Source organism: Puma concolor, chromosome B4 (assembly GCF_028749965.1).
Source record: "Puma concolor isolate L17-30 chromosome B4, mPumCon1.1.hap2, whole genome shotgun sequence".
NCBI classification, from domain to species: domain Eukaryota; kingdom Metazoa; phylum Chordata; class Mammalia; order Carnivora; family Felidae; genus Puma; species Puma concolor.
The window spans coordinates 118,089,683-118,109,506 of NC_141673.1; the positions used below are offsets into that span (position 1 = coordinate 118,089,683).

General features: G+C 38.2%; 1 protein-coding gene across 1 annotated transcript in view; it reads left to right on the plus strand.

Annotated features, from left to right (window-relative positions):
- The first annotated feature begins 3,470 nt into the window (after window positions 1-3,470).
- The window catches only part of LOC112867953 (uncharacterized), a 50,997-nt gene continuing 34,643 nt past the window's right edge, over window positions 3,471-19,824 (plus strand). The window contains 3 exon segments of the mRNA XM_086715142.1: window positions 3,471-3,693; window positions 7,461-7,606; window positions 10,224-10,395. Coding sequence (XP_086571268.1) covers window positions 10,280-10,395 — 116 coding nt within the window. The 5' untranslated portion in view covers window positions 3,471-3,693; window positions 7,461-7,606; window positions 10,224-10,279.

Genomic DNA, 19,824 nt, shown 5'->3' on the forward strand with positions numbered 1-19,824 from the left:
GGGATCAGCCCTAGGTGAAAGCTTAGGGTCTTCTTAGGTCTTTTCTGAGCATACATCTTGCCCTGGGTAATTTTCTAAATTCCCCAGTATAACTGAGTACTTTTTAATATCCTAAATTCCCAGAGAAATGCTCCTCATCTTTTTCCATAGGCAGTCTTTTGTATTTTTGAGCTATAATCTTTTGCTCTATGCACATGAGGTTTGTTAATTCAACTTGTGGTGTTTCCCGCTTTCTCAACCTGAGTTTTGAGTTAGACAAAACAGAGGAGTGCCTTGCATCAGTCCTTCAGGTAGCCCCCAAATAGGTTAGAACAGACATATAAAATATTTTAGGAATAATCTCTGCTCTGCTTCCTCCAAAAACAGGGAAATGGCTCCATCATGGTAACATGAGCTGTTACCACTTTAAGATCCCTGCTGTCTTAGGGACAGTTTGGGACTGGGGCCACTTTAACACATCTGCCACATTATGATCACTGCCACTTTAAGACTACTATCACACTGGAGAGGGAGACAGGGCATGTAAAATCACTATAAAACATTCCTACTATTTTGAAGTACTCCCCTGATTTTCTTTCATTTAGCACTTGCTTAGTTGCTGTAAGCTTTTGACTGCTTTCCAGAGTTCACAGAATTCTGAAAATATATGCCCGTTTTTCTATATTTCTTTGTCGGGATGAGACTTGGGAAATTCCTACTCCATGTTTTGCTGACATCCAGCACTAAACTCTTATTTTTTAAACTTTCTTTTCTCCCCACCCCCCATTAGCAATAGTGTGCAATCAGATGGAATAGTAAAAACAAATAAATAAATTATGGCCAGTTTTGTTTGATTTGGCATATGTTTTTTACTTTACATATTGTGCCAATTGTGACTAATTGTTCCATTTGGAAGCAGATATGCTGATAGAATTAAATAAGTCCATATTTCTGTATAAATTTGAACTAGTACTTTTAACTATATAAAAAATTAATCTCTAATTTAATTGACTTGGGTGTCCCCATTGTTCGGATGTGGGGTTTACCTTGTTAAGCACTTAAAAATTGTTATCTAGGCATTAGGGTTAGTTTGGGCTCTTGTAATCAGAAAGCTAAAATATTGAAAATATCAGCAAACACCAGTATTTAGTTTTAGAAGTAACCCCATAGAATATATTAAGTGAGTGATTCTCACAGCAGAGTTCCAGAGAGGACTCTACACCTACTTATTCTGAAGCCACCTATTGAATCAAGTCTCTGGGGTTTCAGTCTGAAAATCTATATTTCAAAAATGTCTTTAGTTGATTCTCCTGTATAGGTGGGTTTGGGAGTAAATGATATAATTCAACTCTCTAGATTTTAAGGTAGAGAAAAATAAGGCCCCAATAGGTAGAGGGAGTTAACCATGATGGGTATCTCGTTAGAGTTAATAAACTACCTCACAACTTTGTTATTTTGGAAAGAAAGACCACATTCCCTAGTAAACAAACAAAATCGAAAAACTAAGAAGGAAGGGTGAGAGGGAGGGAGGGAGAAAATAGGGGAGGAAGGATGGGAAGGAAAAAAGACCAAATTCAGGCTTGTTAAAGTCATTAGAGTATAAAAATAATGTTAACCTAGTGTGGAATCTCCAAGGTACCAACAACTGGCCTGACAAAACTTTCCTACTAGGTAGTTGGTTCTGAATATACAAATTTATATCAATTCTTGCTTATCTTTACTAATAATTATGGACAGTAGTACAGAAAATCTTATACTGAAGGCAATTAGAAAATGATTTTTTTAGTCTTTATTTAATTTGAAAGAGAGAGCATGGTTGAGTGAGCAGAGGAGAGGCAGAGAGAGAGGGAGAGAAGGAATCCCAAGCAGGCTCTTCGCTGTCAGAGCAGAGCCCAACACAGGGCTTGAACTCACAAACCAGGAGATCATGACCTGAGCCAAAACCAAGAGTCGGATGCTTAACTGACTGAGCCAGCCAGACACCCTTAGAAAATGATTTATATTTATTTGTCTTTGAAGACTTTATGTTTATGTAACCAGAATATGAAACACATAGGACTCATGAGGTATAAACATAATGCAACTTTATTTTTGTCTCCCTTTGTTCCCTTTAAGTTTTGTAGGTAAGAGCAAGTTCTTCCTCTGCCCCATGAAAACTCAGACAGGCCATGTGACTTTTGTGGTCATTAGTAGGTAGGACAAAATCCTCCAGTCAGAGTTCAAATGTCCATGTCCACGTCCATGTCCATGTAATAAACAAAATTGGTAACTTGATTTAAAGTTAAGGTGCCCTCCAGCACCCTTTGCTAGAGCATGCTGCATGGGATAGCCCTTAATGGAGAGAAAGGAGCTTACCAGTTCTCTTCTTCTTTTTTTTTTTTCTGAATATAATTTATTGTCAAGTTAGCTAACATACAGTATAGTCCTGGCTTCTGGAATAGATTCCCATGATTCATCACTTAACATACAACACCCAGTGCTCATCCCAACAAGTGCCCTCCTCAATGCCCATTACCCATTTTCCCCTCACCTCACCCCCCTCACTACACCCCCGAGAGAAATCAAGCCTCAGTTCTCTGTATTTAAGAGTCTCTTATGGTTTGCCTCCCTCTCTGTTTGAAATGATTTTTTACCCTTCCCTTCCCTCATGGACTTCTGTTAAGTTTCTCAGATTCCACATATGAGTGAAAACATATATCTGTCTTTCTCTGACTGACTTATTTCTCTTAGCATAATACCCTCCAGTTCTATCCACATTGTTGCAAATGGCAAGATTTCATTCTTTCTCATTGCCAAGTAGTATTCCATTGTATATATAAACCACATCTTCTTTTTTAAATGTTTTAAATTTAATTTATTTTTTAAAATTTACATCCAAGTTAGCATATAGTGCAACAATGATTTCAGAAGTAGATTCTTCAATGCCCTTACCCATTTAGCCCATCCCCCCTCCCACAACTCCTCCTACAACAGTAATCCTCTGTTTGTTCTCCATATTTAAGAGTCTCTTATGTTTTGTCCCTCTCCCTGTTTTTGTATTATTTTTGCTTCCCTTCCCTTATGTTCATCTGTTTTGTATCTTAAAGTCCTCATATGAGTGAAGTCACATGATAATTGTCTTTCTCTGACTAATTTTGCTTAGCATAATACCCTCTAGTTCCATCTACGTAGTTGCAAATGGCAATATTTCATTCTTTCTCATTTCCAAGTAGTATTCCATTGTATATATAAACCACATCTTCTTTATCCATTCATTAGTTGATGGACATTTGGGCTCTTTCTGTATTTTGGCTATTGTTGATAGCACTGCTATAAACATTGGGGTTCATGTGCCCCTATGAATCAGCACTCCTGTATCCTTTGGATAAATTCCTATAGTACTACTTCTGGCTCATAGGGTAATTCTGTTTTTAATTTTTTGAGGAACCTCCACATTGTTTTCCAGAGCAGCTGCACCAATTGTGCATTCCCACCCACAGTGCAAGAGGGTTCCCATTTCGCCACATCCTTGCCAACATCTGTTGTTTCCTGAGTTGTTAATTTTAGCCACTCTGGTGTGAGGTGGTATCTCACTGTGGTTTTGACTTGTATTTCCCTGATGATGAGTGACGTTGAGTATCTTTTCATGTGTCTGTTGGCCATCTGGATGCCTTCTTTGGTCTAATCATGTCTTCTGGCTATTTCTTCACTGGATTATTTCAGGTGTTGAGTTTGGTAAGTTCTTTATAGATTTTGGATAATAAGCCTTTATGTTATATGTCATTTGCAAATATCTTCCCCCATTCTGTTGGTTTGCCAGCCCTCTTCTATCCCTTCTCTTCCTGCTTCCCATCTTGCTAAGTTAGTTGGAGCCTGTCCAAGGAGAAAAAGAAAAGGAAGAGGGAAATCCTTAAGGCACAGCTGCTGCCACGATGCTTCAATACGTGCCTTCTCTAGGCTTTAAAATAAAACCAATTCTCTTTTGAGTGTGTTTGTAAATTCCTAGGATATCTCCCACTCCTACCTCTCTGTTAGCACTGAGAATCTCTTATCTCTGGTCTGGGCAACAGCCTCCTAGACAGTCCCTAAGACATTGCCCATGCTGCCCGATTCATTTACACTTACATATGAAGGTTATCCTTGCACATATGCATTTACCTCACACAGAAGCCTTATTTGCACCTATTTTAGGGTTCCGTATTTATTGTCTGATTGTGAAGTCATATGAACAAACTTTTTCAAGTATATGCTCTAGCTTGAACCTCATTCTACAGCAAGTAGTGGTATATTGATCTTCTTGACTCCTTCAAAATTGTCTCACATTTTGGACATGACAACATTTACACCAAATATTAGATCTGTTTCTGAAACAAGCTTGAAAATCTTTCCCTTCTCAAATACACTGTAAACTGTTGTTTACTTATGAGAAACATCATTACCTTTGAAGGAAGATGTGGATCTCTTACCAAACATATAGATTGTTGTCTAAGTATAATAAGTTCTAATTTAGCCCTTCCCTGTCAGGTAAATAAAAAATTCAGAAGTTTGGCCATCTTGCTGCCTGCACTGGAGTCATATGGGGAAGGTTTTAGACATAAAGATTCTGCAGCTTCCCTACCAACCTACTGAATCAGGATCTGCATAGCCAGGTTCCAGGAGATCTAAAGTTCTAAGACTTCCCTAGGTCATTCTGATAAACTGCTTAAAACAAAATTCTTCTCAGGGGTGCCTGGGTGGCTCTGTCAGCTAAGCGTCTTGACTCTAGGCTTCGGCTCAGGTCATGATCTCGTGGTTCATGGGTTTGAGCCCCACTTCGGGTTCTGGGCTGACAGTGTGGAGCCTGCTTGCCATTCTCTCTCTCTGTCTCTCTCTGTCAGCCTCTCTCTCTCAAGAGAAATGAACTTAAAAAAAAAAATCTTTCAGGGCGCCTGGGTGGCGCAGTCGGTTAGGCATCCGACTTCAGCTCAGGTCACAATCTCGCAGTCCAGGAGTTCGAGCCCCGCGTCAGGCTCTGGGCTGATGGCTCAGAGCCTGGAGCCTGTTTCCGATTCTGTGTCTCCCTCTCTCTCTGCCCCTCCCCGTTCATGCTCTGTCTCTCTCTGTCCCCAAAATAAATAAACGTTAAAAAAAAAATTTTTTTTAATAAAAAAAAAAAAAAATCTTTCTTGGAGACCGGAATATCTGCAAGTGTATTCACCAAACTCCTTCAGTGTTCCATCTTCAAATCTTTCCTTCCATTGTGTATTGCACATTAAAGATCATTTAGACAAAGTCAACTCAGCATGTAGTCAAAATAAAGTCACTATAGGCAATAATATACTTCACTCCCTCCCTTACATCTGAAAATTTTATACCAAAAAATCCAGAGACTTGAAAGATGGAATGTCATATGTAACTCATTCATCTTTCTGATTTCAAAGTTCATCTTTCTTACTTCCTTATTTCAAACTGCTATAAACCAACATTGTTGTTTTAAGAAAGTATTAATTATAATCAAATTTTATTCTAACAAGGAATTTTACTTTTGCTCTGGAATTTTGCACATGTGGTTGGTTTGGGGCCCTGAGTTTAACTCATAGCACTGGTGTGTTGAAAAAAATAAAACCATGGTGTAGAAATATTTTGCAGAATAAGAAAGTTTAGCTATTTTACTGTTGTCTGGCCTAAAGGTCATGGTCATGTTGCTGTATTAGAATCAGTGCTTCTGTTTCCATAGTTGGCTCTCCTAGTCTTCAATCCAAACTTAGTTTCTCTCTCCTCCTAAAAATATCTAGAGACAAGTATAAGTCATTGTTTTGAAGCAGTTAACAAAAAAGCAAAATATAAAACCAGAGGTGGTTGTCAATATTTTCAAATGTAATATTGTGGTTATTGGGTAGGTAAAGTGCTGAATCCATACTTTATTTTTTTTTTATTTTTTTTTTAAATTTTTTTTTTCAATGTTTATTTATTTTTGGGACAGAGAGAGACAGAGCATGAATGGGGGAGGGGCAGAGAGAGAGGGAGACACAGAATCGGAAACAGGCTCCAGGCTCTGAGCCATCAGCCCAGAGCCTGACGCGGGGCTCGAACTCACGGGCCGCGAGATCGTGACCTGGCTGAAGTGGGACGCTTAACCGACTGCGCCACCCAGGCGCCCCTGAATCCATACTTTAAAATGCTGCCTATATATTGCCATTTTTGTTGGTCCAGCAAAGAAAAAGGCACAGGCTGTGTTGTTAAAAATGGACTGGAGGGGCACCTGGGTGGCTCAGTTGGTTAAGTGTCTGACTTTGGCTCAGGTCATGATCTCATTGTTCATGGGTTCAAGCCCCACATCAGGCTCTGCACTGGTAGTGTGGAGCCTGCTTGGTAGTCTCTCTCTCTCTCTGCCTCTCCCCCACTTGTGCTCTCTCTCTCTCAAAAATAAATAAGTAAACTTAACATTTTTTAAACATGTATTTTTGAGAAAGAGAGAGAGAGAGAGTGAGAGAGTGAACAGGGGAGGGGCAGAGAGAGGGGAGACAACAAATCCAAAGCAGCTCCCAGCTCCAAACCATCAGCACAGAGCTGAACATGGGGCTCAAACCCACAAATCGTGAGATCATGACCTGAGCCAAAGTCAGTTGTTTGACTGAGCCACCCAGGCGCCCCATAAATAAACTTTTTTTAAAAAATGGACTACATTTCTTTTTTTTTTTATTTTTTTTAACGTTTATTTATTTTTGAGACAGAGAGAGACAGAGCATGAATGGGGGAGGGTCAGAGAGAGAGGGAGACACAGAATCTGAAACAGGCTCCAGGCTCTGAGCTGTCAGCACAGAGCCCGACGCGGAGCTCGAACTCACGGACCGCGAGATCATGACCTGAGCCGAAGTTGGCTGCTTAACCGACCGAGCCACCCAGGCACCCCAAAAATGGACTACATTTCTAATTCTTTTGTAATTAGTAGCAACTTTCCTAGAGCCCGCTTCACCAGTAGACAAGAATCCTGAAAACGTTTTAGGAGAATACTTTCATACATTTTGTTAATCACAATACATATGGAACTGGTTTTGAAATTCAAGAGCTGTTTAGAATTGCATCTATGGCTACTTGGAGTCAAGGGTGGGTGAAAAGAGCACTGAATATGGATACTTTCTCTGCTAAGCTTGCCCTCCCTTTGCTGTTGTATTCCATTTATACCCTTTGAAGATCAGGGTGTAATTAACCATCTGAAGTATTTGGTATATCTTTATGGCTCTGAACTGGTGGTGAGTGAATTTGTGCTTGCCCAGCCGCAGAAGAATTGCTCAGAAGTTTGGTAAAAGTACTAATTCACAGCTTTTCTGTTCCCTCCGCCCTTTTTCCCACTTGGTCTGGGACAGTGTCTGGGAATTAAAGGTCTTCAGCAGACAGGTATGGGAATTATTGCCCAAGAGCTTTCTGAACAGATGTCCAAGTCGAGAATGTTATAAACTGATGGAATTTCAGTGTGGAAGCTACCACCACAAATTCCATGATTTCTCCCTCCAAATGTACAGGTGTGACTGTGTACGAAACAAAATGTGGGCTGCAACCTTTGGAATGATTTCTGCTGCCTTGGCAGTGGTGAACGGCTTTGGCCTGAGGTTGTACATTGGGGTGCCATTGGTGATCATAGTTGCAAATTCACCATTTCTTATTCTAGGTGAGTAAAACCAAATGTGAAGCTACACATTGTGTATGTGGGGGTATGGGGTAGATAAGGGAAGGAATTTATGTTAGATTAAGCAAAATAATTATATTCAGGTGGCTCCACAGATCCAAAATGAGGTGACAGGAGAGAAGAAAATCAACTTGAAGTGTGTGTGTTTAGAGGCAGAAAAATCTAGTACCCCAAATGGAAAAACAGAGACAAGAGACATGAACAGGCAGTTCACACATACACACACACACACACACACACACACACACACACATCCAAAATCCAAACTATAAATCACTGGAAGTAGAGGGAAAAAATAATTTGACTTCTCAATTAATGAATGGATGCAAATTAAACCAAAAGTGAGATACCTTGTCTTCTTATTAAATTAATAAATATTAGCAAGATTGAAGATATGAGGAAGGTTGTATATAAATGAATACTCATTCTGCTGGGAGAAAATTAGAAATTGTTACACACTTTTTTAAATCCAATTTTGCAACAAATCAAAAGATTTAAACATCAAACAGCAAATATCTTTGGCTTAGCAATTCCATTTTTAGAAATTTGTCTTAACAATTAGACAAGTGCTCAAAGAGCAGAACGAGTATGTTCATTTCAGCATTATTTAGAACAGAAAAGTTTTGAAAACCTAATTCAATATCAACATGGGATTGGTCAACTCAAACACAGCATACTAATACTTTTGAATCATATTCAGTCTTCAAAAGGAGGTAGATATATAATGTTAAATGGAAAATGCTGGCTATGAAACCAGGTGTTTGAAATAGAGAGATACAGTTATATGTGCATATTTGTATAGAGCAAATTCTGGATGGATATACATAAAAATGCAGGGTGGAATTACTATTGTTTATACTTTTTCTCTGCATTTTCATGTACTTCCAGAATTTACTTTACAATAAGCATGAAAAACAAAGGTGTTTATATTATATTTTATTGTTTTAATTTAAAGAGATACCAATTATTTATTTTTTGTTAAATTTATTGTCAAATTGGTTTCCATACAACACCCCGTGCTCATTCCAACAGGTGCTCTCCTCAATGCCCATCACCCGCTTTCCCCTCTCCCACCCCCCATCAACCTTCAGTTTGTTCTCAGTATTTAAGAGTCTCTTATGGTTTGCCTCCCTCCCTCTCTGTAACTTTTTTCCCCTCCCCCCTCCCCCGTCGTCTTCTCTGAAATTACTCAGGATCCACATAGGAGTGAAAACATATGGTATCTGTCCTTCTCTGCCTGACTTACTTCACTTAGCATAATACCCTCCAGTTCCATCCACGCTGCTGCAAACGGCCAGATTTCATTCGTTCTCATTGCCAAGTAGTATTCCACTGTATATATAAACCACATCTTCTTTATCCATTCTATATTTTAGAAAGTAAGGAACTTAGAAGGAATAGTATTTGGTTTCCATGGGGAGACCGTGGAAAAGCTGTTTGCTGGATGTCAACTTATTTACTCTAACTCTTCAGGACCCACCTACCTATTACACACCCACGCTTAGTCACTCAGTATTCCCCACAGCCATAAATAACTATAGTTAAAGTGTACATAATTGATTTAATATAAACCAGCACTGAATAGTCCGTGTGTACATAGGAGTGTGTGTGTGTGTGTGTGTGTGTGTGTGATTTAAGCAACTCAAGAAGTGTTCAAGGACAATTTCTGAATAAGTTTCTATAAATCACAAAACTAGTTTTTCAATACCTAATACATATCAAGAGTTCATTCTTGGTCCCTAGTACTTCTGATTCTTCCCTTTTGTGCTGCTGAGCCCAAGTGAAATCCTCAAAGCTGGTAAGCCATGGGATGTCAGGATGCAGTTTATGACAGAATGTTTAGACTTGTGTCAATACAGATTCTTCTGTCTTCTTGATCATACCCGTAAAACATCAGAGGCAAAGTTGCAATTCCCAGTACCCTCCCATGTAATCCATGCACAAGATCCCCCCAAATTGAAATTAGATCAGCATTTTATTGCAGTTAATTTCCTTATTTATTTTATTGAGTTTGTATCGATATACATGGAAACAAAGGTATACATGAGTGAAAGTAATGTCAACTCTAGTAGAAATCTTGAGAGAGGTGAAAACATTGCTGGTTAGATGCTAACTGTACAATAGATAAGTCCAGTTTATATTTTAAGCAACAGAATGTTGGCTTCGTGTGTTTGTGCATTCATTAAGATGGTTTATGAGAGAAAATGGTCTTTCAAGTCATCCAGTAGAATCAAAGATACAATGCTAATCCTGCTTCGACTAACACCTACAATAGGTTTCCTGACTCATCATTACAACACCCTAAATGAAGCGTAGGAGTAGAGTATCCTGTGCTATGTACAAATAATAAGAGTATGAATAAAGCACAGAGTTATTACAGAGGAAGGGGTGGATTCTGTTGTGGATTCAGAAGCAACCAGAGAAAGTGACAGAGAAAGTAATAGTATCAAAGCACAGATCAGGCAAGATAAATAAGACCTAAGAGATGGAAAATGAAGATGCTTCGAGTTTATGTGTTTAATTTTTCATAGATATTGATATTTTAATATTAATATTAAATATTAAAGTTAATATTTAATATTCTTTGTTTTTTTAACAGGTGTTGGGGTTGATGATATGTTTATAATGATTTCTGCCTGGTAGAAGACCAGCCTCATGGATAATATCAAACAGCGGCTGTCCAGTGTCTATTCCAAAGTGGCAGTGTCCATTACAATCACCACTATCGCCAATGTCCTGGCCTTCTATACAGGGATGATGACCTCTTTCAGGTCTGTACAATACTTTTGCATTTATACCGGAACAACCCTGTTCTTTTGTTATTTTTATAACATCACCTGTTTTGGAGCGTTTATGGCCCTGGATGGTAAAAGAGAAGTAGTCTGTCTACGCTGGTTGAAAAAGCCAGAAACTCCTGACCAAAAGTGTTCCTCATTTAAAAAGTCCTGCTGTGTCCCATGTGATTCTCTCCCAGATGAACAAGAAACTGATGTCCATCCAATGAATTTGTTCTTCAGAGACTATTTTGGCCCTTTTCTCACAAGCACTGAGTCCAAGTTTTTTGTAGTGCTTCTATACATTTTGTACATCATTAGTAGTATACATGGGTGTTTCCAAGTGCAGGAAGCATTAGACCTTCGAAATTTGGCAAGTGACGATTCCTACATCACACCATTTTTTAATGTAGAAGAACATTTTTCAGATTATGGCCCCAGGGTTATGGTTATTGTTACTGAAACTCTTGACTACGGGATAAAGATGCTAGGCAAAAACTGGGAAAATGTCTGGTAGATTTGGAAAACAGGGACTATGTAGAAAAAAATGTTACAGAGTTTTGGTTACAAGAGTATGTGCAATATATGGAAAATAGCGGGCAAGATGTAAATGATAAGAATACTTTTATAAACAGTTTGCCCAGTTTTTTAACAAATTTTCCACTTTTTATGTACGATTTAATATTTCATCTTCACATGAAATCATTGCTTCCTGGGGCTTCATTCAGACCATCGGCGTTTCTTCTTCAACCAATAAGAAGATGATGTTATTCCAGTTACAAAGCATAGCCAAAAAGTGTGAAATTCCCCTAATGGTGTACAACCCGGCATTCATATATTTTGATCAGTACACTGCAATATTAGAAAACACTGTTCAAAATGTCGTTGTTGCATCCTCAACATGAACATAGGTTCATTGTTTCCTTATTGCTAATTCCTCACCCACTGTGTTCCTTGTGGGTAACTTTTGCTATTGCTTCTGTGATTGTGGGAGTAACAGGGTTCATGGCATTCTGGAATGTCAATCTTGATTCCATATCCATGATTAATCTTGTCATTTGTATAGGGTTTTCTGTCGATTTTTCTGCACACATTTCTTACACATTTGTTTCCAGTTCTAAGCCCTCAGTAAACCAAAAAATAATTGAGGCATTGTATCTGCTAGGCTACCCAGTGTTACAAAGTGCAGTTTCAACGGTAATAGGGGTGTGTGTTTTATCTGCAGCTAAAGCATACATCTTCAGGACATTTTTTAAGATTATGTTTCTTGTTATGGTATTTGGGGCTGCTCGTGGCCTAATTTTTATTCCAGTATTCTTAACCTTTTTTTGAAGGTTTGTTTGAATATCCACTAACAAATCAAAGACCAATTATAGAATTCCTGCTTGCCACAATCCAATCTGGTAAAAACACACTATTTGAAATAGTCAATAAACTAAAAACAAAGGCATGTTTCCTTGGCTTGGAAATCCCATTTAAAAATGTTATTTAATGGGGCGCCTGGGTGGCGCAGTCGGTTAAGCGTCCGACTTCAGCCAGGTCACGATCTCGCGGTCCGTGAGTTCGAGCCCCGCGTCGGGCTCTGGGCTGATGGCTCGGAGCCTGGAGCCTGTTTCCGATTCTGTGTCTCCCTCTCTCTCTGCCCCTCCCCCGTTCATGCTCTGTCTCTCTCTGTCCCAAAAATAAATAAAAAATGTTGAGAAAAAAAAAAATTTAAAAATGTTATTTAAAATATCCTAAGAAAAACTAATTAGTCTTACATTAAAATATCTTTACTAGGGGGCGCCTGGGTGGCTCAGTCGGTTAAGCATCCGACTTCGGCTCAGGTCATGATCTCGCAGTCCATGAGTTCGAGCCCCGCGTCGGGCTCTGTGCTGACAGCTTTTGTTTCATTGTTAGAAGTTTATGCCTGGAGTTCAAGTATTTTATATACTATAATATAAATGGAATATTAATTTCATTATACTTCCTATATCATTATTATGTAAAAGTACAACTTATTATTAATCCTCCCAGTCTGGGGCTTTGTATGCCTTTTCTTTTTTTTTATTATTTTTTTTTTTAACGTTTATTTATTTTTGAGACAGAGAGAGACAGAGCATGAACGGGGGAGGGTCAAAAAAAAGAGAGGGAGACACAGAATCTGAAACAGGCTCCAAGCTCTGAGCCATCAGCGCAGAGACTGACGCGGGGCTTGAACTTATGAACCACAAGATCATGACCTGAGCTGAAGTCAGACACTTAACTGACTGAGCCACCCAGGCGCCCCTGTATGCCTTTTCTTAATGGTGTATTTTGACAAACTGAAGTTTTTGAAGTTTTGAAATCAAATTTACTTTTTTTTTTTTTTTTTTTTTTTTTTTGGCTAGTGTTTTCTGTGTCCTCCCTAAGAAGTCATTGCCTATTCTAAGATCACAAAAAAATCCATCCATGTTTTCTTCTCAAGGCTAACAGTTTAATTTTACATTTGGGTCTATGATCCATAGATCTATATTTGTTGAGAAGTGTGGATAAAAGTTCATTATGTTCCCATAATAATTATCCATCCAGTTGTCCCAGCATCATTAGTAAAAAGACTACATTTTCAGCATAGGATTAATTTGGGACCTCTGTCAAAGAATCAGTTGACAATTTGTGTGTGGCTCTGTTTCTGTGCATTGATCTGTTTGTCTGTTCTAAAGCCAATGCCACAGTGCCTTGATTACTGAAGCTATATATTAACTCTTGAAGTCAGGTTGTATAATTTATCCAGCATTTTTCTTCTTTTCCAAATTGCTTTGGCTATTCTAGGTTCTTCCCATTTAGATACTCATTTTAGAATCACTTGTCAATTTACCAGAAAGCCTTCTGGGTTCATGATTGGGTTATGGTGAATCTACAGATCAATTTGGGGAAAATAGATATCTTAGCCATTTGGAGTATTCTAATCTGTGAACATGGTTTATCTCTCCATTTATTTATGTCTTCTTTAATTTCTCTCAGGAATATCTTACAGATTTAGGTAGATTTACTTCCAAATATTTTTATATTTATGGCATTGTACATAAATTTAAATTCCTTTTCCATTTTGCTTTTACTACTACATAAAAATACAATAGATTTGTATACCTACCTTATATGTGTAACCTCATTAGGTTCATTTATTAGTTTGTGTGGATCTTTGTAGTTTCTGTAGTAGTGTTTATCTGTGCAATTATGTAAAGGTCACAGAAAGGCCATTTTATTTCTTCCAATATAATCTTTATCTCTTACTTGGCTTACTGCTTAAAACATCCAGTAAAATGTGGGAAAACATTCTGAAGGCCACATCTCACTGCCTTGTTCCCAACTCTACAGGAAATGTTCAATATTTCATCATTAAATATGATGATTACCTGGAGATATTTCATAGTTATTTCTATCAGTTTGAGGAAGGTCCTTTCTAGTCCTAGTTTGCTGAGATGTTTTACCATGAATGGGTAGTGAATTTTGTCAAATAATTTTTGTCCATCTATGAAGATTATCATGTCATTTTTTTATTTTAATCTGTGAAGGTAGCAATTTATGTTGAATGACGTTTTAATATTACATCATTTTGCATTCCTAAGATGACTTACATTTGGTCATGGCATATTATTATTTTCATATGTTGCTGTCTTTGTTTTGTTCATATTTTGTCAATGATATTTGTTCCTATGATCATGAGGGATATCGGTCTACAATTCCCTTTTCTTGTAATGTCTTCCTCAGGTTTTGATATTAGGGTTATGCTGCCTTCAGGAAATGAGATGGAAAATATTCCTCTTCTATTTTCTGAAATATATGACATATGGTTGATACAATTTCTTACTTAAATGTTTGGTAGAATTCACCAGTGAAATCATCTGGGCACAGAGTTTTCCTAGAAATGTTTCCTATTTAAAATTTACTTTTTTGGGGGTGGCTGGCTGGCTTAGTCAGTTGAGTGTCCAACTTCGGCTCAGGTCATGATCTCTCAGTTCGTGAGCTCGAGCCCTGCATGGGCTTGCTGCTGTCAGCATGGAGTCTCCTTTGGATCTTCTGTCCCTGTCTCTCTCTGTCCCTCCCCCCCTCCTATTCACTCCCTCTCTCTCAAAAATAAAACATTTTAAAAAGTTAAAAAAAAAAAGATTCTTAGTTTAATCATCCAGTCAGCGTCTTTTCTAGGTTTCATGATACCCCATGGAACAGTGCCTCTCAACTTTTTGCCGCCACAGAGCAGGGATTTTCTTTTCACCAGTCTCCAGTAATATTCTTCTCACTTACCTTATGGCCTCTGTGGCAACCTCCTTGAGGGCCACAGGGTTGTTAATAGCAATTCCAAGGCCTTTTGCCTTTCACTAGAAGTCTCCTTAACACGTTCTACCTTATGAGGCGCCTGGGTGGCTCAGTCAGTTAAGTGTCCAGCTCTTGATTTCAGCTCAGGTCATGATCTTATGGTTTGTGGGTTAAAGCCCCACATTGGGCTCTGTGGTGACAGTGCAGAACCTGCTTGGGATTCTCTCTCCCCCCCTCTCTCTCTCTGTCCCTCCCCTGCTCACTTTCTCTCTCAAAACAAATAAACTTAAAAAAAATTTTTTGTAATATTAATGAAAGTTTTTTTTAAAAAGATGTTCTAGTTTTTCCCTACTTGCTCAGTCCCAAAGTTACCTCTACATTTTTGGGGTTCTGTTATACTAGCAGTACCAATGTCTATACTAGTCCTCTATTATCCCCTAACAAATTACCCCCAAACTTAGTGGCATAAAATATAATCACATTTATTGTCTTTCATATTTTCTGTGGTTAAGGAATTGGGGAATGGCTTTGATTAGATGTACTATCTTGCAGTTCTCATGAGATTTAGTCAGAGGTCATCTGGGGACACGTATATCTGAAGGCTTGACTGGAAATTCAAGGTGGCTAACTCATGTGGCTGGCAAGTTGGGTTGCCTATTTGGGAGAGGCCTCAGTTCCTCTACATGTGGGCCTCATCACAGGGCTGCTTGTGATGTAGCAGCTGGCTTCTCCCAGAACAAGTGATCCAATTATCCTAGCCTAGAATGTCACACAAGAGCACCTCTAATGCACCCTACTGGTCATAACAACTAATTCTAACTCAATGTGCAAGGAGACTAAAGAGTATGAATATCAGGAGGTGATGATACTTGAGAGCCATCATTGATTCTGGCTACTATTTACTATTTGTTGATTTTTACCATAGCTATGGGTCATATTTTACTTCTTTGCATGCCTAGTAATTTTTTATTGGATGCCGGACCTTGGGAGAGTATATTTGTTGAGTACTAGATTTTTTGGCTTCCTTTAAATAGTACTGGACTTTGATCTGACAGGAAGTAATTTATATACCAGGTTGATCCTTTCAAGACTTGTTTTTAAGCCTTGTTATGGCAAGTCTAGAATAGTCTTTAGTCCAGGGATAATTTTGCCATAGTATTAGGCAAAACTCTCTGGAATTCCTACTGAAAGCCCCAAGGGGTCAATGGGGACTCTGCAGTCTGGCTGGTCAAAACTTAAACATCCCCCAGCTCTGAATGAGCTCTGGCAACTTTTTGGCATATATTTCTCTAATTCTGTTTTGCTCATGGAGTTTTATCCCATGCATGTGTGATTAAGTATTTAATAAAGGACTCCAGACAGGCTTTGCCTGACTGCATGGAAGTTCCTCCTCCAAATCTATGACTGAGTATTTAAAGACAAACTGAAGGGAGCCCTGTGCACATTTCTGAAGCACTTTATTTCCATAGTTTCCTCCTCTCTGGCACTCAGCTTCACATCTTCTGGCCACCTCATTCCCCCTTAATTCGGCTTGGTCGCCTCAGCTTAGAGAAAATGCTGTGCTTTTCCTAGTTTCTCCTTCCTGAGCTGCAGTCTGGGAAATGTCCCCAAGAAGAAGGTCAGAATGGTTCTCTGGTTCACCTCATAGTTCTTTTTTTCCAGAGATCACAGTTCTCCACTGTTTGTTGTCCAGTTTCTGAAAATAGTGGCTCAACACATTTTGTCCCATCATTTAGAATAAGAAGACCATCTTTCTCTCAATTATTTCATTGGAGCTGGAAATAGAAGCCTCCTATTCTTTTTCCTATTTATGTCATTCATTTTGCTATCTAAGTTTCCAGTTTGGGCTCACTCTAGTTCGTCTCCTTGAAGTAAGCTTTGAAGTAATTTGGGACTTCAACATATCTGGGAAATCCCTTTTCTCTCTCTTCATAAATTAATAGCAATGTAATATTTAAAAAAAGATCTTATAATCCCCTTGATTGGCTCTTACACCTTCTAAAATAATAACAGAAAGACTCTGCTTTAACAATAGGTTTCCAAGGAAATTGCAAGAGAGACTGATGTATATACTATGCCAATTGCCTGGCAAGTTCAGAAAAGTTCTTCCATACAACATTTTTGTCTTCAAATTTCAAAGAATAAGTTACCACTGTAAATAATATCCTTTTATGCTGCAAATCTGCAAAATAGTATGACTCTCACCCTCTATTCTTGCCTCCCCCACCCTACTTTTTCCTTTTCTTTTTGGAGAAAGATCTTGGGGGTGATATAGGTATAACTTTGTTAGTTAGTGTTCGTCAAAGTTCATGGTCATACCGTCTAAAGTTAAAGAATTTGTTCACCATATAAAAAACTACAGGGGCACTTGACTGGCACTTTACTTTACCATGCTTGGTAAAGCATATGATTAGTTGACTCAGATTGTGAGTTCAAGTCCCACATTGGGTGCAGAGGTTACTTAAAAATTAAAAAAAAAAAAAATAGGGGCCCCTGAGTGGCTCAGTTGGTTGAGTGTTCGACTTTAGCTTAGGTCATGATTTCACAGTTCATGGGTTTGAGCCCCTCATTGAGCTCTGTGCTGACAGTTCAGAGCCTGGAGCCTGCTTCAGATTCTGTGTATCTCTCTCTCTCTTTGTTCCTCTGCCACTCATGCTGTCTCTCTCTCTCTCTCTCTCAAAAGTACATAAACATTTAAAAATTAAAAAAAAATTTTTAAGTATCAGCTGAGAGTATCTAAAAAGAGAGAGAATAAATCACAGCACAACTATACTTACAATGAAGAACATATAAGCATTTATAATTATTTTGATTTGATATTCAATTCATAACTGATATCTGTTATTGTTATATATATGTGTGTGTGTGTGTGTGTATACATATATATATACATACTTTGAAAATACCATGCAATAAAAGACTTATTATCTGATGCTGTGCAGAGCTGATATTCCTGGCAATTGTAGGTTTAAAATGATTTTACTGTTTTTCTAATATCAATAGAGAATCTCAGCATTCTTTTCCTCTTTTGCATAAATAATTGAAAAGAATATATGATGTTCTATGAAAATAAAAAGGCTTTAAGAATTCTAAAGTTCAAGATTTTCTCGAGGGCATCTGACCTGAATCACACACTGGAATTACTGTAGGTCTCATCATCTTCACACTTCCTGGATGATGCCTTGAGACACAATCCTTCGGCCCAGAATTCTTCAAGAGGCAGGGCACGGATTGGCAAAAGGAGTCAGAATCCAGGAAGAGCCATTAATACCACATTTCTTGTTAGCCATTTTGGTCCTGATAGGAAGAACAGTCTCACAGATCACCTTACGAAAAGAGGGAGGGTAGAAAAGAGGTAGATGTTAACACTTCTTTCTTTTTGACAACAGTAATAATAAGCCTCCATTCTGGTGTTAAAAGTGTGCCATCAGTTCTCTCACTTCACAAGTACTTTTTGAGCATTTGCATTGTGGCACACACTCCTCTGGGCACAGACTGTAAAGCAAGGTACGAAATAAACAGAAGTCGCTAGCCCCATGGAATTTACGTACTAGTGGCTGAGGAAGAAAACATACAAGACAGTAAGTTAGGAGGTGATCATCATCATGGAGAAACCTCACAGCAATTACCATGAAGTCCAGCAAAATAACGTGAGACCTCATCACTAAATAAGAATTTGTGTGTACTTGCACCCACAAGTTAGTGTCCACGCATGTATACACATGTGTTGGTGGGCGGGGCAGGAAATTGCCACAGTGGTACATAACCAAATTAGGCTGATTCTTATAAGTGTATTAACATACATTAACCTGGAAAGTAAATTTAGGTAAAGGAAGTGCAGTACTCCTAAATAGTATCAATCATGATTATTGTTTTATTCCTTTTTCTAAGATGGCTTGGGATCAGCGTCAACTTTCTGGATATCAACAAGGAAATTGATCTTGAATTATAAAGTATGTACTTTATTTTAGCAGAATTTATTAGATTTAAGAGTTCACTCTAAGGTTTTTAGTAAGTAGAAAAACAATCAAATAGAACTGACATTCCAGGGGGACTCCATAATAAAAAGCCCACACCTCATTATTTTGCCATAACAAAATTCTTCACTCACTGGACACTCCACCCAAGCCCTCAAGATCTTCAACACACTCTGGTGTGTAGAATACTCTTGTAAATGCAGGAATTGTTACATTTGTTTTATGGACGACTACCTTTTTGAAAGTAGAAGAGAAAAGGGAATTCCATAATGTGACACAACAAAATCCAACCAAAGGTACATTTTTCTCAAGTCCAGTGCAATATCTGTCCCCTAAACTTTTGTGGCAAATCAGCATGTCAGACACAACAAAGCATGTGGAGGTAGACTGACTTCAGAAATATACAAAATCCAGTATCTAGCAAGACAGAAATATAGCGAAAAAGCACTGACGTATGCTTTCAGGCAAAATAGGAGATTATGTTTTGTACAGACATGTCAAATGTCCAGGGCCTTTCTTAAGGGATTCAGAATGGTACGATTTTTTTTCATCCTCTGTTCTAATGTTGGTCCAACAAAATAAAACACACACTTAAAATTTCAGGTCGGCAGAGCCCATGTGACGGTCAGTTCATTCAAATAATAACTGTCATCAAGAAAATGATGAGGAAAATCATTAAGGTCATGATGTTAAAAGATCTTGAAAAAAATTAATAAAATGAAATAAATAAGTTTTCTTCCTCCAAAATAAAAACTATATTCCAGGTGTTAAACTGCTATGGAAATCATAAAAGAAATGTTAATAGGAAAAACACACAACTCATCAATAAAAACCTAAAGCCAACAAAATCTTGAGCCAAGAATCAATTGCAAGCCATGATAGAGCTATTGAGGTTTTTTTTTTTAGGTCATTTATTGAAGAAACAGATATTTGGCATAGAGCTGGTCGAGCCTAAAACACCCTTAGTAGGTATGCGTAGTTTTTGAATAGATGTTACCAAGAGAGGTAGCAGCCATTACTTTCTCTCTCTCTCTCTGTCTTTCAGTCACACACACACACACACACACACACACACACACACACAGATTGCAAACCAGATTCCCAAATATATTAATCCTTTAAGGTTTTACTTTCCATTTTTCTCTTTGTATTGAGCTATTTTCCCCACGATTAT